Consider the following 25,750-nt stretch of genomic DNA (forward strand, 5'->3'; position numbering starts at 1 on the left):
CCAACCCCTATAAGTAAAGCATAAACCATACTAACGACTGAACTTTGTACCCCCTTCTCTGGCGAAAAGTTTGGTATTGAATATTGACATAATCCATGGTTGGGCAAGTAATAAAAGACCGCCAAATTCCATTTATTATACCAATTTGGTAAAGAATTGGTACGGTCTGCAAATTTTCAAAGGATAATCACCGTTTTTATGGTTTTATAGACAAAATCTGATGGTGCACTGCGAATAGTGCAATGTTAAGTGCATTAACCACGATCAGTGGATGAGTCTATAACAAGCTGAATAGAATCAGACATTCAAGTCTACTCCACAGAGAAATAACACACCTATCTCCTTTATACACAAAAACCCAACACAAAGACACACTCTGAAACACATTACGGTGCGGTATAGAATAAACTTCCAGTAGTGTTGCCCCCGGAATTTCATGGACATACGGCTGTGCCATGTCTTTACCCTTTAAGATAAGATGAAACCCCTCTCCCCCTCAAAAAAAGGAGAGGCTTTTAGGAGTAACAGTCAGAGTATTCTGAACTTTCAATAGATATAAGAATAGTACAATTATGATAGAAAGGGGCATTAAAACCCGCGATTTAAAAATGATGAAATATCTACAAAGGAGTCAGTTGACATCCATGTCAAAAGAACCAACACGTGAATACTTACGAAACTTTTTGAAAGTAAAGGCACAACCATTAACAAAGTGAAAGAACGTGAAGTGAATTACATTAAATCAATTTCGAATTCTACAACATGCTACACCCGCCCCTTTTCCTCGCGTCTCCTTAGTAGCGTCGTCCAGCGACTGTGACGTCACGACATGCGTTTATGGCATAGCGCGTCCATTCTTGATCATCTTCAATTCGCGTCCCAGCTGGCAGGTGGTGCAAGGGCCACAGAAGGTCATGCAAGCACAATCGTTCATCAGGTTGCCCTGTATAGGGAGATATAACCCGGTAATAGTCGTTTTTATTGCACTCTTCTTGCGCGTAAAATCATTAGAGGAATTCAATATCAAATTATTTCTGATTTTCCCCCTTCAACAGGTTTTTTTTTTACTTTGAAAATCAATTCCAAGTGTAATTATACAATATAAATTACACTCATTTGCTTACACACATTGGAGATAAACGAATATGAACAACATGTTATAATTCATCACAATCGTTAGCACAATGTTCATATACAGCTTGTAGGTTATTGAAGTTATTGTATGATGACTGTACATATAGTACTATCTCATAAATTTGAAGAGTTAAACATTAGAGGACTCTAAATACTATTTCAAGAAGGAGAGAGAAAAAAGGAAGAACAAAGAGAACAAGTTATAAAATCGTCCTGAATTTCCTTTTTACTTTAATCATAATAGTTTCAACTAACATGAAAATATACTGAAACCTTGGAGGACCATTTGATGTCATTTCTAGTCTGAAATGGTATTCAGCATTGCAAGGAATCTTATGTTATGGACTTCCAAATGCCACAAACAATACCTACCGATTTTTGTAGCCTTTTGAAAGTTTAATCCAATATCAAATCAAAGATTAACACACCACGATAGTATTACTATGGAGTCATTGTATTGGATTATGATTCCCTTTAAATCCTCCCCGGAAATTAAAAAAAAAACGAAACCAAAAACAAATGAAAGAAGACAAACATACACCACCACCGAAAACAACAAAAATAAATAAACCAAAACATACAAATCAATCAGAGTCACTGATATAAACATCAAAGCCACAGGTGTAATGATTTTTTTAAGGAGGCACCACCAAATAAAAGCAATTATTCACATCGATTGTGGTTATCTACTTCTTTTTTCTCTTTCCAATGCGCTTAGAAACTGTTGTATTAAGCGCTATATAAAATGTTAATTATTATTATTGATTGCGGGGGCAATTCTATTGTATAAATAAGTATTTTTAATTATTCTCCTTGAATTTCTGCGTGTAAATTCCAGAAAAACGATTTTTAGAATAAGCTTGTAGTATAACTATATTTTCACTCAGCTACTTGTCCTCGCTCACTCCCGAATTTCATCATGCTCCTATTTTAAATCCCCCCCCCCCGTAGGTTGGTCATTTTTGTCTTGGGGTTTCCCACTTCCCACTTTAAATGTTATCTGTTATATTTTTAGGTTCCTTTATTTTGTGTTTTCAATCCTGTAGAATCTTTGTACCTTGTGATTTTGGATGATTTATTTTAATAAAAACATTGATATTGTTTTTTTCACACTCGGGAAGTTAGCAAAGAGCTTGAATTCAAAGATAACTTACAGTGATGTTGTGGCGTGAACGTACAACTGCACGCATAGCGATGAGAGCGGACGGGATGCACATAGGCACGCAGCAGGACTCATCCATATCAGCGGCCAGCATGCATGAATGACAGGGCACAAATGTCGTACACAGACCTACAAAATATAGCAGAGATCCCAAATAGTTAATTTTTATCATCATGATTATTGATGAATAATATACTAGTGTTTTTTTTCTCACCGTATATAGATAGCCGTAGTGCGACGATATTACTATTTCTTAATGAGATACTGACCTGTCCTTATTATGCTAATTGTCATTAGTAAGATGACCTTTGTTACAATTTTCATCGTCATTGTCATCATTATGGTAGGCCTTATTACAGACTACACGTCCTTTATATTCACAAAAACGAATCGCAAAGCTAAAATAATTTGCGACAATCATTTATCTCGTCAAATTGCTTATTGTGATCATTATTACGCTTATAATCAATGACAAGGTTTGTGGTGTGTGTTTCATAAAGCTGTTCATAAGTTAAAGGCTAGTTTAAGAACGACTGTTGATTATTCTTGTTGTAAATGATATATTCATTTGTGATGGATTGACGCGTAAGAAAGGTTCACCAGTCGTTCTTAAAGTCGCTCTTAACAGCTTTTATGAAAGAGGTGAGAAAAAATACACAATGTAAAGAAATGTTACCTTATTCAAAGACTTCAAAATCTTTGCTATTAAACGAAAAATTAGGGGACTAAAAAATAACAAGTGGAACGACCCCTGGCAGTCTCGCCTGCATTACGCATTCGATATAGCGCAGCATTGCTTCCTTTGTAAAAAAAAACAGCTAATGAATAATTATTCACAGAAGAAACGTTAATAAGATATTAAAATATTATGTCCATTGACGCAAAATTACCTTTGACCATGAACATGTGACCTAAGGATTGTGCAAAACTATCATTCATACTTGATTACCATGATTACCCTTATGTCGATGTTTCATGAGCAAGTACCATAAACTTCCTAAGATATGATGCCAAATTCAACATATACTCCCAACACAGACAGAGTTCATTGACCTTTAAATCACCTTTGATCTTGGCCATGTTCCTGAAACACTAACAGGGTATTCAGGGATACACTGCTGCTCTTATGTCCAAGTTTCATGACATAAATCCATAGACTTTTATAATTTATGATGACAATTCCTCACATACCCTCCATATGGCCAAAGTGCGTTGACCCTTAGTGACCTTTGACCTTGGTCATGTGACCTGAAACTCGCACATTATATTCAGGGATACATGGTTGCTCTTATGTCCAAGTTTCATGAACTAGATCCATAATTTTTAAAGTTATGATGACAATTCCTCAAATGACCCCAACATGGCCAAAGTTTGTTAACCCTAAGTGACTTTTGTCCTTAATCACGTGATGCAAAACTCAGGTTTAGTAATACACCTCTATCCTTAATATGTCTAAGTTTTAGGAACTAGGGCCCGTATTCCATAAACGAGATAAGCATGCTTAAGTAAAAAAATCTAAGCATTTTGTCTTATTTTCTGTCTAAGATAAAATTCTTAGCCAAAATGCGTATTCCATAAAGAATTGGCTAAGAATTTTGTCTTAGAATTTGGCTAAGAGGTTTTGCGCAACTAAGACTGATATAGGATGAATGGCTAAGTAACTTTTCTTAAAAACTGCAGATTCTGTATTTCATAAATACAACATGGCTAAGAATTTAGCCCTAACTTTAAGACAGCTGTGAGTTGTCTTAATTGTATTAGTTTCAAGGTAATTCAGACAACAAAATTTTAGAATTTATACCTATATTGCATATTGCATGAGGCTCCTGCCTCATTTTTTAAACCGATTTTCATAAAATTTTGAACACACATTGGTCTTAAGGTAAGGAGGTGGAAGATGTTTTTCTTTTTCAGAAATTGTGTTGCCATGGTAACAATATATTATGGCCAAAATTTTGCCGTTTAAAATACTTCATTAATTTTCTACCAATTCTCATGAAAGTTGGCTCACACATTGGATTTGAGGAAAAGATGTGCAAGACACATTTATGCATGTGTCGGAAATTGTGTTGCCATGGTAACGGTATATATTGGCAAAAATTATGTATAAATCTTTCTGTTCCAACTACTTCCTCAGTTTTTAACCAATTTTCATTAAATGTGGCACAAACATTAGTCTTGATGTGAAGATGTACAAAACATATTTTATGCCTATATAAAAAATTGTGTTGCCATGGTAAAAAAAAATACCAAAAATAAATGAAAATCTTGTGATTGAATTACTTCATCAGTTTTTAACTGGTCTATTCTCCTAAAATTTGGCATACACATTAGTCTTGAAGATGTCTAAGACATATTTTTGACTGTATCAAAAGTCGTGTTGCCATGGTAACAACATATAATATAATGAAATTAGGTGAAAAACTTGTGGTTTGAACCGCTTTTTAGTTTTCAACCAATTCTTGGCTCACAGTTGACTTTGTTGGCTCACACATTGATTTTGAGACTAGATCTGTAAAACATAGACTATATTGAAAAATGTGTTTCCATGGTAACAGCATATCAAATCAATAAATGCTTAAACAGCATGATGTGGATTAAACTACTTCTTATTTTATGACATTGGCCTGTATGCTCATGGAATGCAGGTTTTGCGCTAAAATAATCTGCAAGACACATTTTCTCATTCATCAAAACATGTGTTTGTATTGGTACATGTAACTGCAAACATCTACGCCGAAATAAGATTAAGACAATGGTCAATGCTAAATTTTGTTTGGCTACATGGAGAACTACATGTAGCTGTGGGCTTAGTTCTAGCTTTTAATTTTAGGGGGGGGCTAGGCCTCTAGATCTCAAACTACAGCCCCTAGCTTTAGATGTAGGCCTAAGCCTAAATCAAGATTCTTTAGTCCTAGAAATAATCCAATGCTAGATCCCTAGCTCACTTCCCTTTTCAGGCCTAATGTTAGATGAATAGATCTAGACTAGCCTACATTTACTTTTTTTTAGAACTAGAATCTATATTTTGATAGAGTCTACAAGTCTCCACTCTAGATCTCGACCTATTACTATATAGGCCTACACCTAGATTGATATAGTTAGTTGTACTTGTAGATCTAGATAGGGTGTAACTTTTAGTCTTAGTCATTTAGTCTAGATCTAGGCCTAGATCTACGTTAGAGATTCTAGATCAAACAGTAGACTAGATCAGCCAGTCCTAGCGTTAGGGCTACCGACTAGGCTAGAAATAGAATCTAGAATGAATAGAAGAAAGCATAGCTATACTAGGCCTAGTAATACTAGGCTAGGCCACCTAGATCTAGTAAATTTATATAAATCTAGGCCCCAGTCTAGTCTGAGCTGTTGGTCTAGGTTTTATTTCAGGCCTGTTTTCTAGAAACCTTAGATCTAAACAAACTCCCCAAAATGTATAAAATAGAAACTCCTCCAAATCTAGGCCTACATATAGATATATAGGCCTAGGTCAGGACTAGATCTAAGTTTTGGCAAGCAATGTATAGCGATGGGTACTCTAGCACTGTAAACATGAATAACCGTCGTTTCTGGGAGTTATTTAAAAGTTTCTGACATATACTGTCATATCACATTGGTGAGATTAAGGTCTAGGCCAAAGTAATGTTACAATTAGACTGTTGAGTGTCGTATTCGTAGACGTAGTCGTAACGTTAGTTTAGCAAAAAAAAAATCGGAGACTGAAATGAAGCTTTTGTTCTAACTTTACCTAGTAACCTAGTCAGATCTATTCTAGTCCTGCATGTAAATCTATCCCTGTCCTAAGTAAGGCTAAGCCAGGCTAAGTCCTGAATGTTGTTCCAGGCCTAGACCAATACTGATAGGCCTAGGTTTTTATGTACTTTATGTAGCTTCAGTGTCGGTTGCTCCACTATGTCTATGGCACTAGACTAGAGTCTAACAAAGTTACATTTTGCAGCCTTCATGTCTCATGAAAATAAAAAGTCAAAATAATGTTCAATTCTCCTCCAAACAGACGGATACTATAGATTTTGGGCCTAGGCTAGATCTAGGCCTAATGTTAGACCCAAGACTAGTCGACAAAGGTTTTCCCTAAGGGGGCCTAGGTCTACTTAAACTGAAGTTAAGAGTAGAGATGTCGAGAGGAATATTTCAATTTATATTTTGACAAACAATACATGAAAAGTAATAAATGGGACTGATACACAAAAAAACTGTGCAAGTCACTCGGTTTGGGATTGAAATGTTTTGGTAATTAACAAAAATATAGATAATTTGAATTAAAAATTATTACCATATATGGGTGATGAATGCTCCTCTCTTACTACAATAGTTGTAATTAGTTTCAATAAAATCCAAATTTTTAAGAAAAAAACAACTTCTGTGACATTTTTGCAAGTTTGTTGCAGTCACCTCTGCAGCAATTTATTATTAAGAAGGTCACTGAAGGTCATATCATTTGAGACTTTGGCTTAGCCATATCGCCTGACTTGAGACAAATGTCTTAAAGTTTATAGAATATCGTTAGGGAAGATTTCTTAGACAAGCAAAATGCTAAGACAAATTGCTAAGACTTAAGCAAAAATCTTATCTCGTTTATGGAATACGGGCCTAGGTTCATATACTTTTGAAGGTATGACAACATTTCAAAAACTCAACCTTGGTTAAGAATTTGATATTGATTCCCCCAGAATGGTCTAAGTTCATTGACTATAAATGACCTTTGAACTTGATCATGTGACCTGGAATTCGGCCAGGATATTTATACAATATTGACTGACCTTGAGGGAGATACCAAATATGTTTCCCAAACTAGTCTCATATTGCCCCGAGTCGAAGACGAGGGCAATATGGGTCAAGTGAGGGAAATATTTTTGGTATCTCCCGAAAGTAACGCCAGTCAATATTATTATTATTACCTGTTACCTCTTTCTGGTACATTAAATTAATATATTGATAGATTTATAACTAAATTGTTGGACTTACCTTGGTCAAGCCTATAGTGTCAATTCTGCACTTTACCATTATGACGTATTTACAAGCGCTCGGATCCAGCGTTGTCTTTATTATGACGTATATTGTTGGTGCGCGGATCCTTATGAAGCGTATCTCTTTATACGCACCCACAAATGCGCAGGGGATTGATGAGCTCGGAATACGGATATTATGGACCGCTTATTAATGTACGTAGGTGCAGTAGGAAAATTACTCTTTTCTGGGAGGAGGGGTGTACGAATATTATGGTCACTCGTCATTCAGCTGATCGCGGACCCAGCCATTGTGACGTAGTTTATGTTGAGTTTATCAGTTAGACAGACAGAATACGCGTTTATATCATGTCTCCAAAATGCCTCATTCAGGTCAGGTAATAATACTGATTATTACCTGACCTGAATGAGGCATTTTGGAGCGCATTTGTAGATGCGTATAAAGAGATACGCTTCATAAACGATCCGCGCACCAACAATATACGTCATAATAAAGACAACGCTGGATCCGAGCACTTGTAAGTACGTCATAATGGTAAAGTGCAGAATTGACACTACAGGCTTGACCAAGGTAAAGTCCAACAATTTAGTTATATAATCTATCAATATGTTGATTTAATGTACCAGAAAAAGTTGAACAGGTAATAATAATAATATTGACTGGCGTTACTTTCGGGAGATACCAAAAATATTTCCCTCACTAGACCCATATTGCCCTCGTCTTCGACTCGGGGCAATATGAGACTAGTTTGGGAAATATATTTGGTATCTCCCTTAAGGCCAGTCAATATTATATAAATACGCCATGACCCTTATGTTCAAGTTTCATGAACTAGGTCTATATACTTTCTAAGTTATGATGACGTTTCAAAAACATAACCTTCAGTTAAGATTTGGTGTTGACAACGCCGCCGTCGCCGTCGAAAAAGCGGCGCCTATAGTCTCGCTCTGCTATGCAAGCGAGACAAAAATCGTAGGAAGAGAGATTTTTTTTTTTTTTTTTTGGGGGGGGAGGTGACATTGACTTTCGCCAACGACTTACAAATGGTCATATCGTCACAGCATCCGCACATATCCGTAGACCAGTCACGTGATGGCCCGCGAGGCATCATGGGATTGCCAGTCACTTGAGTCACCTAGTTTGACGTAACAATAAATTCATGATTCATAATTATTCATTTGTTATTGTTGATTCTATCATTCACGGTAGGCGAATTGAAATATTGATATGGATTTATTTACTTCATTTGGTGGTTTTAGAAAAGCAGATACTATTCCGTACTTTTTCGGAGGGAGAAGGAGGAATTATTAAAAATGATACAAAATCGAGGACGAATTGAGTAATTAAATAAAACTTATGCTCATGTACAGGAAATGGTTATACGCGATTGACAATCAGAAGCTATAGTCATGTCATAAAACTTATCAAGGTAGTTGTGATGTATAGGTGATTTTCTTTCTGCATGTTCGTGTGTGTGAAATAGGCTGGTGTGTGTTACATTTGCGGAGGTGTGTGTGTGTGTGTGCTTTTACATGGAGGGTGCCGTCACGTTGGCCGAGTGTTCTAAGGTGCCTGCCTACAGTGTGACACAGAGTGGGGTTCGATCCCCGGCCAAGGGACCTATGCCCTTGATCAAGACATTGTGCTCTTTAACCCTAAATTTGAAATAAATGGACATATTTCGAAGTATACTTCGTAACAGTGTTTGTGCATGTGTGTGTAGTTATTGGAAAAAATACCATGTATTATGTTTGTGTGGGTGTGGGTTTGTGCGCCTCTGTGAATTCATGAACGTACTTAAATGAGTTTCATGATATGAGCTCCGGCGAGGATCTCTAAATTCCAAACACTGATTGAATAACCAACTTCAACACTTGGTTTTACACTACACACTAAGAAATAAAGGTTCAAAATTGAACCCCGAAAGGTTGATGCAAAATCAGCACCCTATGGATTCAAAAATTGAACCCTGCGGTTGGGGTTCATTTTTGCACTCTGCGGGATCAAAACTGCACCCTAAATTTTAAATTGAACCCCTAGGGGTGCAGTTTCGAACCCGCATCGTGCAAAAATGAACCCCAACCGCAGGGTTCAATTTTTGAACCCCAAATTAGAGGTTTAATTTTTGAACCCATAAGGGTGCTGATTTTGCATCAACATTTCGGGGTTCAATTTTGAACCTTTATTTCTTTGTGTGCAGGCCTCTTTATTTTGGAGCCAATCCCCCCTTTTGCATTTTCTGACCAATGTCCCCTTAATTTTGCAGTGAAAACCTTCTTTTTTAATTAATCAATTTATGTTTTGCCATAGTCATACCCTCTTTAAAAATCGATCTCAGGCTCTGTATCTCATCGAGAATTTAGAAATTACGCCAAAGCACATAATCCACTGGTAACGACTTTTTTATATCAATGGAAATGAAAGTTCGACACATGCACATTCTTTTTTCATTGGTTTACTCTTAATTGGTTTAGGAGGCTGCACTCTACAAGCTCCGCTTTTTAGCAGCCTCCTCCATTCTCAACCTGATTTGTAATAATCTTGAATATAATTTTCTGTACAGGAATAATTGAAATATGTTTTGTTATTTATATATGTCAACATGTACAGAAAAAACTGTAATTGTTGAAAATGGAAATAAACGAATGAAATGAAATGAAATTGCTCCACGTATTGTCCCATTATTAAATGACTATCGTGTACCGCGCTGCTTTTGCAAATTAAATCTTAAAGGGAAAGTCCACCCTGGCAAACAATTTCATTGCCAAAGTAGCAGAAGAATAGTGACGTCATCGTGCAAAAAAATGAAGTTTAATTTTCTCAAGCAATTGATTGCTTCAACTTTATTTCAAGAGACATATAATTTCACAATAGAATTATCAAGCCATGAACAATTATCAAATCAAAATTAATTCATTATATAACATACACTGTATGGGACAGCTGCTCATATTTGACGTCACAAATTAGAATCTTAAAACTATAATAACTTTGTGAATGTTTGATTGATTTTCGTCAAACCTTTACCGATATTTCTTTCTTTTTCTTACTATTTTTAAAACAGACATTTGTTCAAGGTTATCTTCCCCTTTTACTACTTTTTTGAGAGAATTGGAACTAACTGTGCACATATCACGTTTGCCGTACAGTGGGGCTCTTGCCATAAGCCCACACTCTGAAAAAAGTTTTACCCAATATTGGGTAAAATCTTACTCAATGTTTTTAGAGTGCATGCATCTGCATCCTTAATAGTCTCGATTCATATAACTTTTCATTAAAACAATTCAAGATATAAAAAAGAAATCGCGTAATAAATCAAATGGGTATTTCATGTTCATTGAAGAAGTGAAAGTGAATTCTTCTTGAAAAAATGTTTTTGTGTGGATGCCGCAAGACTCATGAATATTATAACTTAGTATTCTAGTGAGCATCCATTGTGATACCAGGGGTCCGTCTTACAAAAAGTTACGATTGATCCGATCAATCGCAACTATGGACGACCAGCAACGTCAAAAGCTATTATGCATGTTTGTTCAAAATATTTTCTAGCTATGATGTACATTCATGCATTCATTGTTTTCTTGAAAATTTACTGCACCCTTCTTTGCATCCAAAGTACATTGTGCAAATTTTATGACACTGATGGATTTCCATAGAGTTACGATTGATCGGATCAATCGTAACTCTTTGTAAGACGGGGCCCTGGAGGCACAATAGCTCAGTTAGTAGAGCGGGGGTTTCGGATTACTGCATGGGTCTGATTCCCACTTTGTGCTATTTGGTAAGTCATTAATCTTAATTACCGGGTCCCTCAGAGAGGACCTAAGCTGTCGGTCCTCTGGTTGCCTACTTACAAACTTCTATGCCTTCTTAGCAATCAGGTAAAAAATAACCACCACCACACAAAAAATATATATCACCACCACCATGCTACATGGTTCATAAGTTGTGTTATGAGTCCGAAGCCATTTTTAGAACTTTGAAAAAAGAATTAGGACTTAATTAAAGTACAAGTACAATGTTGAAATTTCAAAGCTATTGTTGCACTTCGAATGTAGTAAAATCATCAGTGTGATAAGTGAACGCCCCCCCCCCCCCGAAGAGAAAAAAGATAAAACAATAGGGGGGTCAGATATAGCGAATGTATAGCCAAAGTGCAAAAAAGATGTGAGCAAGCAAATAAACATTTATGACCCTACAAATGTCATTTTCTTAAAAATAGATTTTGGAAATAATATACAGATAATTTTTTAAAACTCTTTCTCTTTTTTTTTGTCTCCTCCCTTTCCTTTGCGGTTTCTTTTTTTTTTTTGGGGGGGGGGTGGTAAAGATAACCCGAAGCCCCCCAGGGAGACTTCTTGGGCTATACCGTGTATGTTATAAGCAATCTCTTTAGATGAAATCGGAATCAATTAAAATTTGCTTTCCTATCGAAATTATAATCGGATTCATTTAAATTTATTTCCAATATACCAAAAAACGAACACGTGATGTGTTGGAAGGATCGGTAATTTTCGAAATTATGATTTTAATTGAAAGAATACATTGAAAATGAAAATTGAAAAACGAAATAATAGAACCTATCCTAAATTGCTATTGGACGAGAATATATTTCGTCTTAGTTTATAGAAAAAAAGTAACCCCATGATTATGGTTAAATCTGCTTTCATTGTGATAACGTATATTGAATGTGCCCGGGAAAATGCTATAATGCTGTACAAACAATGTGATGATTGTGAGTTGTGTACTGAATCATACTAAAAATAATGAAAAATAGCAGGGCCCGCTGGGAGAATAGTTTTTGGAACTGATTGGCTACCCTGGGTAAATATGCCGTTATTACTATTATTATTATTATTAACATTTTGCATAGTTCCTCTTTCGTTTTTGAAATTCACGTTTTCATTTAATTTTGCGCTATCTTTAGTTTGAACTACAGTGTATATGTTGATATGTTAAATACATAGGGCAATATCATAAAGAATTTATTTGCAAAAATACTGAAGTTTGATTTTTGTACAAATGAAAATGTTGTAGGGAAGGAAAGAAGGCACCAAGAGAAAAAAAAGTGAAACGAAAAATTCGTGCAAACACTTTCAATACATTAGTGACCGAGGAGCGTTGAGGCTATTGCTTAGTCTCCCAACTTTGAAACGGACTGCCGTGGGTTCGAATCACAGTCATGGTGCATTTTCCTTTAGCAAGAAATAAATCCACATCGTGCTGCACTCGACCCAGGTCAGGTGAATGGGTACTCGGCCGGATTTATTCATTGAACGCTTAGGCGCCTACATGGGCATGATGGGTGCCTCTGTTACTTCCTCGGATATGATATGATACGGCTTATCATATACCACTCATCACGCAAAGTACGCTACATAACTTGACATATTATCATCATTATTATTTATGCAAACTTTCGTGATCTATTTCATCTCCAGGGGAGAAAACTATAATACATGAAATGGGAAGAAATTAAGATGTTACTTCTGGGCTCCGTTGCACAAGGGTTAGTGATTGATCATACGCTTGATTTTCACGATTAATTGTATATTGTAGCGAATGCAATCAATCGTAGAAAAAAAAGGTTCTACGATCATTGCTCAGCGTTGTGTTACAGGCTATTCGCCACTTTATTTTTCACTTTTCTGAATGAAACTTTTCGAGTGCGATTTTTTTTCTGGACTTTATTTTTATTACATATCACAGACACAAGGGAGAAAGAGGGGTCTTGCAGGTTATGTTTTAAAGTCAACTCAATGTTTCCCTGTGCCTTTAATAGCTTGCTTTTTGTAAATTCCCTTTGCAGTTTTGTTGACAACGTAATACGAGAATGGTGACCTTTATGTGGCATTAATGAAAGAACCTTTAGGTATTGATATCCGTGTTTCATCATCTCTAACCATTTTCCCCGCTTAGCCTCATCCCCTCCTCCATTTTGTTTATTTCGGATCTCCATGGAAATGGGTTGCCACGGATACCACACACACACCACAGACTCTATTTACATTCAGGGATCTCAGTAATCATCGCATTTCAATTGTGGCGCAGTCACATCGCTGAATAGGACTCCAGACCGATCAAAGCTATTATGCGATTTACAATGCAATATCATCGATGTATAGGCGTGAAGATCTTAGATGACGCCATATTTCTATTTTGTATATAGTTGTATATATAGTTTGTTTATAATTAGTATTGAAACTAAGTTTAGGGGCCTGCCTTCTCTACAAGCTTTTGCTTTTTCTTGGCAAGTCCCTCCGTTCATTTCTTGTTTCTTTTCATTGATAAAAATACTGCAACAAATTTTATATGTATTGTTACTTTGATTGTATTTTGAAAAACTTGTTGAACGGAAATTAATGAATAAATCTATCTATCTATATTTTGTTTACATAGGAGGATTATACAAGTGAAATTATTAGACTAAACATTTGTTTTAATCCTTTCCTCTTACATCTTAATTTTCTTTCTCCCCCTTTTCGTTTTTCTTTTCTTTTACTACTTGTCAAAATTACTGTGGATGCTGTCGCCCAGCCCATTGCCCTTTGCTCTATGCAGGCGCTGATCCCGGGGGGGGGGGGGCAGGGGCACGTGCCCCCCTTTTGAGAAGCAAAATGAAAATTTGAACTGTAAAAATGCCGAAAAATTCTACTAGCTTGAATAGAGTTGGTAAACTATGTTCTACCGGAGTCTATTTTCTGTATTTTTGTATAATCGTTCTACGTTTCATTTATTCGCATGTTATATACATGTATAAAACAAGAGCTTTCTTTGTTGGCGTGCTGAAATGAAAATAGCCATAATTTTGTTGTGCTTTCACCTATTTATTTTGACATAAAAAAACACAGCAGTATTGGTATAAGTAAATTTTACGTGTTGCGATGTTTTCATTATTTTTAAACTCATTAATATGTCATGTTTTTAAGGTCACTAGTGGCACTTTATAAGGGCGGCGGTATATTTCACTCAAAGTATGTTTATTTATTTTGATCATAGTTAACATAAATGCAGAAACTCCTGCAAACAAGCAAGACGATTGTGCCGCATTTTTAAAGTGAATCCTGACTTAACGAAGAAAACTATTTGAAAATCAAGCTGAATGACTGTCTGGAATGGTTTGTCCGCCGAGTTGGTTGGTTACCTATTGTTTGGCCATGATGGTAGGCCTAGTTACCACGGGTTTGGGCTTGAGGGAAAACCTGGTTGGTTAAGCACAGGTTGGCTTGAGGGAAAACTTGAGGAAAAATAATTTTTATTCATTCTGTATGATATATAATTTGAATTAGATTGAATATAAATATTTCCTCATTTTTTGTTTGTATATCACATACTTATAGCTTGACGTTTGACTCATATTGGATTCCCCCCCCCCTCAAACTCAACTTTCATATAATACCGGTTCAATAATCTACTATTTATTTTCATCTGCTATATTGTTGACATATATACATCAATGACATACACTGTAAAATCTGCGGTGTTAAATATGACACCAATTGGTGTTAATAGAGGACCACACCCTGAGGTGTAAAAAATTACACCCTAGAGATTGAACATAACACCAAAGAGTGTAAATGTTACAACAAATGTGTTGTAATAACACCTATAGTTGTAAAACTAACCCCACCAATCAAACAACGGTGTAAAATAACTGGTGTGGTCCTCTATGACCGATTAATACCACAGTTTTTGCTGTGTATGGATGGATACTTACATTTATTTTGCAGATCATTAACTATGAACTTAGGGGCCCGTTGCAGAAAGAGTTGCGTTTAAACGCAAGTCAAAAAATCAATCGCAAGTCCCAAATGCGCACTGTTGATTGGTTGAAAATCAAGTTGCGCAAGATTTGTAGAGTTGCAACTGATTGCAACTCTTTCTGCAACGGGCCCTAGAACTTGCTATTTATTTTCTTCTATTGAATTATATGTTTGTATATAATTTGTATATGTTTGTAAAAGACATCCCTCGCTGCCTTACCTAGAGTCGGAAGGAATGACTTGCAGGTAACAGGAATTTTATATATTTTTTCCAGGCAACTCCAGGACTGCAGCGGGGAGTCCTTTTTAAAATTCTGTCATATTTTGTAATGTCATCATTCTATGGTTTTTGTTTGAATGCCAAATAAATAATAATGATAAAAGCACGGTTGGCTAAAGGTCAAGTCCACATCAGAAAAATGTTGATTTGAATCAAAAGAGAAAAATCAGACAAGCACAATGCTGAAGATTTCATCAAAATCGGATGTAAAATAATATGACATTTCAAAGTTTCTCTTATTTTTAACAAAATAGTTATATGAACGAGCCAGTTACATCCAAAGAGAGTTGATGATGTCACTCACTATTTTATTTGTTTTTTATTGTTTGAATTATACAATATGTCAATTTTTACGAATTTGACGATTTGGACCTCCTTGCCTGAAGCACAAAATAATGTAATTCCACGTGTTCAGGGAGGAATGAAACTTCATTTAACATGCCAATGACGAGAAAATTAAAATATTTCATATTTCAAAAAATAAAAAACAAAAGAAATAGTGAGTGAATGACATCATCGACTCTCTCATTTGGATGTAGCTGGCTCGTTCATATAACTGTTTTTTGTGAAATGAAGCGAAATTTTGAAATGTCATAACTTTCTTATTTTACATCCGATTTTGATGAAATTTTCAGTGTTATGCTTGTTGATTTTTTCTCTTTTTATTCAAATCAAGTTTTTGTTGGGGTGGACTTGTCCTTTAAGTACACGTTTGCTTCGAGCATAAGCCTGGCGGATACGTACAGGCTGGGGTCGAGGAAAAGCCTGGTTGGTTAAGTATGGGTTAATTGATCTTGATGGAGAGCCTGGTTGTACGGATTGGCCATGAGTTAAAGGCTGGTGGATTATCTAGGTTAATATTTTGGAAACTAACCCTACACTGCTAAAACTCTTCCCGGAATCTACATATGAACACAAGAAGTGTTAAACAACGCTAGTTTCGTTTTGGTCTAGCACGAGAATTATGTGTTTATAAAACATCAGTTAGTATTAAAACGGCATCGGTTTGATTCCAAACTGGTGTTGTTTCAATACTTTTCTGGTGTGGACATAATCCGGGCTGGTGCTAAATCAACACCGGAGGTTTTGCAATGTAATGATGTCTGGTGTGCTAGTTGGACAGCCCCAGTAATTTGGTTGGTAAACAATGGGTTGGCCTTGAAGACAGGCCGGGTGGGTGTTTCATAAAGCTGTTCGTAAGATACGAACGACTGGTGATCCTTTCCTGTGCAATGTGATATCCCTATGTAATTGAGTTATGACCTAAGAACATGTCCCAGTCGTGCGTAAAGTCGTTCGTAACTTTACGAACAGCTTTATGAAACACCAACCTGCATGGTTAACCGACGGGTTTCGGCTTGAGGAAAAGTTTGGTTGTTAAACTAAAAGATAGATAATTTTTTTTTTGAAACTAACCTGAATTACTGTCTGTGGTGCTGGCTGTACCGTCACAGCTGGTTGGTTGATCACCGGTTGTTGGCCTTGAGGATATGCCTGCATTTTGACCACCCACTCTCTACAGGTAATATATAATTAAGGTTAGACCTTTACAATACTTTAATATAAAAATGATAATAATGGTGATAACAATGATAATGATACTAAGGATTATGACAATAATAACAATAATAATTATAAAAAATAATAATTATAATAATAATGATGATAGTGATAACAGATTCATTCATTCAGTTTTTTTTTATCTGCAACCTGACTTTCTTCTTTATTTCTAAAATGAAAAGTAATGTCCCATCATTTGTGTTTTAGAGATAATCATACACACAATGAAAAGTGTGTAAAATTGTGCCGTTTAACGTCAGTTTCCATGGTAATGCCCATAGGATTCCTGAAGCATGTTTTATAAAAAGTGTATTTCAAGTTATATGTGACGTCACCATTAACTAAGGCCTAAGCATGACTTCACGTCTGGTCACGCCATGCGTGAAGTCGTGTTTACCCTTCCTTGTTTGTCGAATGTACATATTCATGAATTTGATTTAATTATCGTCATGCACGCATGATTGTTTTAAAAAATCTACTCCTTTAACAATGTGCTTAACATTCTTAGGTGCAATTTTGAATGTTTGTACTGAAATAAAATTTGATTTAAGATATTCAATACAATGTCATTTTGCTTTAGCCTAAATGTCGTTGACTTTTTAATGATCGTCATATTTATATGTAATTTAATTCCGGATACACTGCTATGCGAGCATTGTGTGGGGGGGGGCGATCTACCCAACATTCATGAAACAACCTATCTACAATTTATAATGTTCGCATTGAAATGTACTTTAATTCCAGCTATTTAATACACAGACTTTATTTCAACTTCAGCTCATGCAAATAAAAGAAATGAAGACTTCTATTTGGCTTACAGGAACGAGTCACTAGTCTTGATTAAAGTCGCATATGGATTATAAAGAACTTTACGTTTCATGAGGTTGTCTGACAAAGAATAAGTATCAATTTCAGTCATGCTAAATTGCAAGTAAAGTGCCATAATTCTGATTGACGGGGTGACGAATTATTATCTTTTCGAGACGATTAATATAAGGATCATAATCGACTTGTCACCTTGGTCGTACAGCTTATCTCATCAAGTTGATGAGATTACATGTTACACGTTGTCATGGTAGCTTGGCAAGCTTCATAAATTGATTAGATGGAATGTATAACATAACTACTCAGACACTGTATTACGATGGGTATGGATGTGTGGGTTGGTGTGTGTGTATGTGTACAGACTATATAATGTTGTACATGTATTTTTATGTAGGGCCCAGTTTATAAGCAGTTTTGCTTCTTTTGGGTCCTGGCCATTTTTAAAATATGTTTGCCAAATGATGAATGGTATGATATTTATTTTACGGTGTTCATGTTCCATGCTGATTTTAAATGGTCAAGCTATCTTAAACGACTAATGTGACCTGCAAGGCAAATATGTTGACATGATAAATACTATCAAGTCAATTTGGCAAGATTTAGCTCTCCATCTCGCGCGTTTCAAGCGTAATCCCATTGATGAAAACGCGGTCACGCTCATCCCGTTGAGTGTGAGATTACAAATGCTTGATGGTGTGCGTCATTCAAGACGGAATTAAGATAAGGTCACTTAACTCATTACTTTTCAGAAACACCCATTCTCCTTAATACATTTAAATAAAACTTCTAAATTCTTAAAACTACGACTACCGCAGAAACGAATCACAAGACGTACAGTGTACACACACACACACATATATATACACATATCGACTTATCACTTAAAAAAACAAATGACGGTACTATTAATATACACTTAAAGCATTTTAGGATGGCACGTATCAAATTTTCCAGTCGTTCTTACAATGCTCACAGTTTTCTGAAGTTTCTTCAAAAAGTTACAAACTTACCTATCCATATAATATGAATAAAATCTTACTGTACATTTTTTTATATAATACAATTAATTTGGGATTCTAAGGCTTTATCTCAAAAGAAAAATATCAAGCAAGTTCGATACGACATCTAATAATTGGTTCCCTAGGTATTTTCTAGCTAGTTATTTAGATTTATTCTTTCTTCAAATGTATTTTGAATCATTATGATCGATGTGTTTTTATACACCCACACATGCATATATATATATATATATATATATATATATATATACATACATACATACAACAAGTCTCTTATACACCACTATCAACCTGCACGCACACTGCGATCATTCCTATCTAGTTTCTAATCCTGGGGCGACCAAACCGTTGCTCATGCATGACCAGCCCTGTGGAATTCACTACCAAAAAAGCTGAAGAACTCAACCTAAAATTGCATTTGTTCACCAGCAGGTACTAGGCTATACACGTAGGTTTGAAGACATTTGTAATTTACCCTTAGTTGTATTTCTCTTAGTTCTCTTTACTTCTATGTTTTGCTCTCTTAAGCGCCTTGAGCATTTAATCAAAATGGAAAAGACGCTACACTGTATATAAATCATATGTATGTATCATATATTTATATATTTTTATATATTCATATATATATATATATATATATATATATATATATATATATATATATATATATATATATATATATATATATATATATTTATAAATTTTTGTATATATGTACATTATATATACACGAGTAAGGACTGTTATTTTTTTCGTTCACGAGAACGAAAAAAAATAAATACAAACAAATACAAATAGACTAGAAAGATTCTGGAAAAAGATGCCTATATAAACTTGAAGAAGCATTTTGGGGTAAAAGTTGGGAACGGACTTTTTAACACAATTCAAATATGCTGAATCTGATAAGATCGGTTCCCAAGCTGATTTCTTATGTTTTGACCACCTAATTTGCATAAACAAAATGGCTGCCAAATTGACAATTCAGAATATTATTTTTGCAATTTTCTGTTATTATATTTGCTTTCACAGACATGGATACTGCAAACTCTTGCATACATAACATGTACCATTCGAGAAAATTGGCAATTTCAGTTTGCAGCTAATTAATTATGCAAATTTATGCATAGACTAGAGCCACTCTGGAAAAAGAGGCATATATATATATAAACTTTAAGAAGAATTTTGGGGTAAAAGTAGGGGACCGGACTTTTTAACACAATTCAAAAATGCTGAATCTGATAAGATCGGCCCCCAAGCTAATTTCTCATGTTTAGACCACCTAATTTGCATAAACAAAATGGTTGCCAAATTGACAATTCAGAATATTATTTCGACAATGTTCTCTAATTATATTCGCGTTCACAGACATGAATACTGCGAAATCCTGCATTCATAAGTGTACCTTTCGGGAAAATTTGTTATTTTTGTTTTCGGCTGATTAATTATGCAAATTTTATGCATATTTTTATCATTATGCTATAATTTGATAATTTCAGCTCAAATGTTTATATTTTGGTACAAATAGTATCTGCATCATCATAAATAATTGTACGGCCCTTAGAATATAATATCACAGTGAATAATAATTTTTTTTAAATTTCTTATGTATTTCTTTCTATTTTGTACCTTTTGTTTTGTACATGTTTTGTTGTGGGATCTGTCAAAGCATTGATTTTCAATGGCAGAAAATAATTAGCCTCAATGATTTAATTATGTATAACTTTTTTACATTTTTTTATTCGTATATATCCATGGGCATAAACAGATGCACTAAATCCCAGACCCACATCTCAGCATACAAAGGTAAAGTCCTGCAGGGAGGGCGTTCCCATTTAAAAGCGCACTGGTGGTGATCCAACGAATTTCATGAACCTATCTGTATTTAAGCAAATTTCACTATTAGTTGCTTAAAATTTGATTATAAAATGGTTTCTTGAATTATGATATCCATCAATTAAATCATATTTACAATTTTAGATGATGAATTATTAAATTTGAATCATGAGAGTACTGTAATTCTCAACTCCTAGTAGTTAATCAGTTGCATTTAATATCCTTTGGAGTACTTATGCTCTCCGACCAACAGAATCTGATCACACATACATGTTTATATATTATGTTTTTCGTTAGCAAAATGAAGTGAAAACATTCTGCTGAAAGTGAGATGTTGCGTATATTTTCCATCATGCTGGTCAAATTGTCTCAATTTGGAGAAAAAAAAATCTCAGAACTGAACCCACACATAAACCATCTAATTTCTTATTTTACCTATCAATTTGACCGTTTTCCAGGTTTTAAAAGCCAGACAGTGATGTTCTAAAGTTCCACCGTGGCAACGAATAAATCACTGCATGTCCTTTTAATCACACATTTTGATCATTGGACTTCATTTACGGATTACATGTGCATCTCCATAGTATATCTTTTCCAATGCTGTACTGCAACTGTCCTATCAAGGATTGCCGCTTCATCCAACTTAGCGGCATCCAGCTTCCCCCAGCTTGATATACACCTTTTTCTTTGGAGTGTTGAATGGTCAATATCAGTTATCATCGATGTGGTGTTCTATTGGATGGCTTGATTTATAGGGCAGCCTCATATTTTAACAGTCTCTAACATCTCTAATCATTGAAATCAAACCAATTTAGTACAAGTATTCTGTGGAGGCAGTTCGTATATGGAAGTCATCGTGTTTGTGTTCTTGAGATATGCCCGATTCTCATGTCACAGATCCATAAAGAAAACCTAAACTTTTGTCTTGAGAGAGAATCTGCTGTCTGACCAGATCTTGTTTCAGGTGTTAAAATGCTTGGAGTGCACCTTTTCAATACTGCAGTGAATTTTCTGATGTCCCCTTGGCCATTTATCGAAGTTCTAATATTCATATATCTTCATATCTTCATAAGATTAGACTATTTCTAATTGATAACGAAGATACCTTTCAGAGGATGGTGGGTTCCTGACATGTTTGGTGTTCATGTAGGTGATTATTAATCCACTTCTTTAGATCGGCATTAAACCCAACAGCATCCAATAGCTTACCCAGTTCTGATAGGCTGCATGCGAGTCTGAGATATCACTATCAAAGTCTAGGTCAAGAATTTCTTCGACTGTAGAGCCAGTGTATCTCTTTCTGTGAGGAAAGCAGTTGCCTTAGTTAATACGTTTGACTTGTTAACCGGTTATGTTACAACTGAACTTGGCATTCTTCTTGGGAGACTGACAGTCTGTTTTTGAATTGATGATTCTGCACTCCAATAGCTTTCCTCTTACCTTGCCAACAGAGGACAAGCTGTCTTCATCACTGGCATGCAGTTTCCTGTGACTACCTTTTGCTATATATGGAGTTCCTTGGAGGTCTGTCCTTGGTCCCTTGTTCTTCAAACTGTATCCCATCACTCCTCTTGGCTCTATAATGTGGCAACATGGTCTTGGTATACATTTCTATGCTGATAGCATCCAGCTGTATACCTAACTTTTGATCCAAAAGTTGGAGATAGAGGGGTTCGTGCAGCTGGTGTTCTTGGTGCTGCCATTAAGGATTGGATGAAGGTCAACTTCCTGGAGCTTACCGATAAAAAGCGAAGTATCTTGTTCTGTCATCTCCATATGCGTAATTTTTATCGGTGAGGAAGCTATATGTCTCCAGTATGCAAGGTTGGATATCTTTGCGTAGTCTTTGATAGAACAATAAGCATGAAGAAATACACATCACATGTCTTCCAATCTGCATATTACCAGCTCCAAAGAATTGCTGAGATCAGACATTGTCTTACATGAGGTGATGGGGGAAAATATCATCCATCCTGTCCATGACCGGATAACCTCAAGATTGGACTTCTGCAACTGTCTCCAAGCTGGTTTGCCCTCATCAGGCACCCCTAGCACTTTTCAACCATAGGACGCAGTGTGGAAGTTTGTTCTACATTGTGCAGTGAATAGAAACCTTCTTGCACATGTTTTTACCATGGGGCTAATCTGTGTTTAGCCTATGTTTTTATCATTTCCTCTTCTGTATTCCTTATCGTTCGTAAAAGAATCTTTCAAGGCAAGGATTGGATAGAAGCTGTGGTTTTCCGTTATCACTTTGATGGTTGACTTGGGGAAAATGTATCGTTACCAAATAAATTGATAAATCGATAATGACCCCAAAATTAGTAAGTGATCCAGTAAAACAGACCCTTTGCATTTATTACAAATTGTACTTTGGTAAACTGCCATGATTGCAGTTCTGATGGAGCTGAATCAAAGGATATAATTTTGCTACATGGATGTTAACAATGTACTGATACTTATATCCGATTGATGCTACATGTACACTGCATAAATCATACGTTTAATTGATTATTAGATCTAATTATTAAGGATATATAAAACATGTTAATATATCTATTTAAAAAAATAATTTCAGCATGATAACAGCTCTTCCAACTTCTAAACTATTCTTTTCTTACGGGTTCATTGAATTTGGTAATTGTCATGATTATAGGATCAGCAATGAATGTGTTTTATATTGGGCATGTGTAATATACCTTGCAAGTATATTACTTTCTATATAATGTACATACATATATGTGTGTTTGTTTCTAAGTACAATTAGCAGTTGTGGCAAAAGAGGTATATCAAATGATTAAATCATTGAAGCTTAGTATTTGTTTGCCATTGATATTAGTTTTTAAAGATCTCATATCAAACATATACAAAGCAAATGGGAGAAAATATAAGAACATAAATAAGATATCAAAGAACAATAAAATACGTACAAATATTGACTTAAATACTACATTTAAGGACCAAACAATTATCATAATGATACAAATGTTATTAGTACCCAAAATGATAAACATTTTAGGTGTAATTAACAAATTATTGCATAATATTCAAAATATGCATAAATTTGCATGATTAATTAGCCGCAACAGAAAAAAAATTCCCGAATGGTAAATGTTATGTATGCAGGATTTGCAATATCCATATTGTTGAAAGCGAATATTATAAAATAATATTGCAGAAATAAGATTATAAATGGTCAATTTGGCAGCCATTTTGTTTTTGCAAATGAAGTGGTCAAAACATGAAAACTTGGCTTGGGAATCGGTCTTATCAGATTCAGCACATTCAAATTAGGTGAAATAGATCAGTTCCCAACTTTTACCCCAAAATGCTCCTTGAATTCAAATTCTCCCCATATTGGTCTTGTCTAAAATGCAACTACATGTACCTAACGTCTGATTTACAGAAGCTATTTCAACATTTTCAATCATTACTTATTCGCCAGCACCTCTTGATTCATCGCTTTCCAGCTATTCAGGAAGATATTGTACACCAATATCAAATACAATGGGACTTTCATCCTTTTTTTCAATATTCATGATGCATTGCTTGTTGCTTAAATGCTTGACACGGGACGACAAAACGAATGCCGGCCATTCTCGCCTGCATTTTTTTGTTTGTTGTTGATTAATTAAAAGAAAATTATTTAGTACACCCTTTACCTTTAAGTTAGTAGTTAGACTTAACTGACGTGTCGTAAAATGAACATTTCAACAGCATGATGTTACTTTATATAGTATTACTCACCTATCTCAAAGATGAATTTAGGAGCAGGAGTGGTTGTTTTATCTCCAAAGCGAAAGCGCAACTGGTAGGAATATGGCGGGTGTTTCATGTGCGACGGACTTGTTAGCGGTGCGCACGATTCTGAATTAAATATCAAAAGCACAGCATTATATCGAAATGGGAGTTGTGTGCCTAGTTTTGCCTTTCAGAGTTGTCGCGTAAAACGAGGACATGGAAAGCGTTTGATCCATTCTATTGTATTTCGCCATCAGAAGAAAACACATTTTTTATATTGAAAATACCATGAATACAGCCAAGCAACTAATTTATAATAAAGGAATATCATTCCCCCGGTATTGTGAGTTAAGAATTATTTCTTTTCGTGTTACAGCATTTACTCATAATATTTAAACTAATTGACAACGACATTTGGGTTTGCAGAGTTCTTTTTTTTAGCTATTGTATTGAACTTATTGATCAATTAATTGTGACTTTCCATTTTACTTTTCATTTTTCCCCAAATTATTATAAAGTGGCATATTTTATCTCAGAGCATTTAAGAGGATGCTCGAATTTTTCATTGCATTCAATTTTCTTGGGACGCGCAGTTCAAAACACACTGGGGAGCCACTTTCACACTCCTGAATTTAAGAATCATTACAGCATAAAAATTAAATTTTGAAATGATATACCATGTGACCACACTGAACACGATGTAAACACACTGTAAACAAACACACACTTTGAACATACTGCGAACACACACAGTAAAAACTGTGGTGTTAACCGGTGAACATAGAGGACCACACCAGTTATTTTACACCGGTGTTAAATTGGTGGTGTTAGTTTTACACCTACACTCTAAAAAATGGAATGTTAAATCAACATTTTGAAAGGTTGGAGGAGTGACAACATTTTCTAAATGTTGCATTTACCACTTTAAATGGTTCTACCCAACATTTAAAATGTTGGATTTAGCTTTATACAAAGTTGGATGTAACATTTGGAAAAGGTTGTCACTCCTCCAACCTTTCAAATGTTTATTTAACATTCCATTTTTTAGAGTGTATACTATAGGTGCTATTACAACACCTATTGTTGTTACATTTACACTCTTTGGTGTTATGTTCAATCTCTAAGGTGTTATTTTAACACATCAGTGTGTGGTCCCATTCGCATTATTGCACATCCGCAGGCGTGTTTCGTTTGCATTTTTGCACAACCACGCATTTCCCATAGACGTCCCCTGCCCCATTGTTTTTTAACAATCGCATGCCCCAGAGCGTGCCTAGCTACAGTGTATAGCCTGGCGTTTGTGTATACCGTACCTGTGTACCGATCGATCGATCGCGAGTGCGACATTAGTTTAGCGTTCGACGGATTATCGCAGTTTCAAAATTACAGAATCATTACATTGACTTTTTCCAAAAAATCAATACATCCTGATCACAGCCAGAAAGTT

At 35.4% G+C, this 25,750-nt stretch overlaps 1 protein-coding gene across 1 annotated transcript; it reads right to left on the minus strand.

The window, feature by feature from the left end:
- Positions 1-24,467, minus strand: LOC121417338 (cornifelin homolog). The gene is made up of 5 exons (XM_041611011.1): positions 24,310-24,467; positions 16,742-16,841; positions 8,324-8,417; positions 2,289-2,425; positions 1-943 (listed from the first exon to the last, which is right to left on the minus strand). The coding sequence occupies exons 2-5, from the start codon at positions 16,823-16,825 to the stop codon at positions 836-838; spliced, it is 423 nt and encodes a 140-aa protein (XP_041466945.1). The 5' UTR covers positions 16,826-16,841; positions 24,310-24,467; the 3' UTR covers positions 1-835.
- Positions 24,468-25,750: the final 1,283 nt, after the last annotated feature.

The sequence above is a fragment of the Lytechinus variegatus genome, chromosome 6 (assembly GCF_018143015.1).
Source record: "Lytechinus variegatus isolate NC3 chromosome 6, Lvar_3.0, whole genome shotgun sequence".
In the NCBI taxonomy this organism is placed as follows: Eukaryota; Metazoa; Echinodermata; class Echinoidea; order Temnopleuroida; family Toxopneustidae; genus Lytechinus; species Lytechinus variegatus.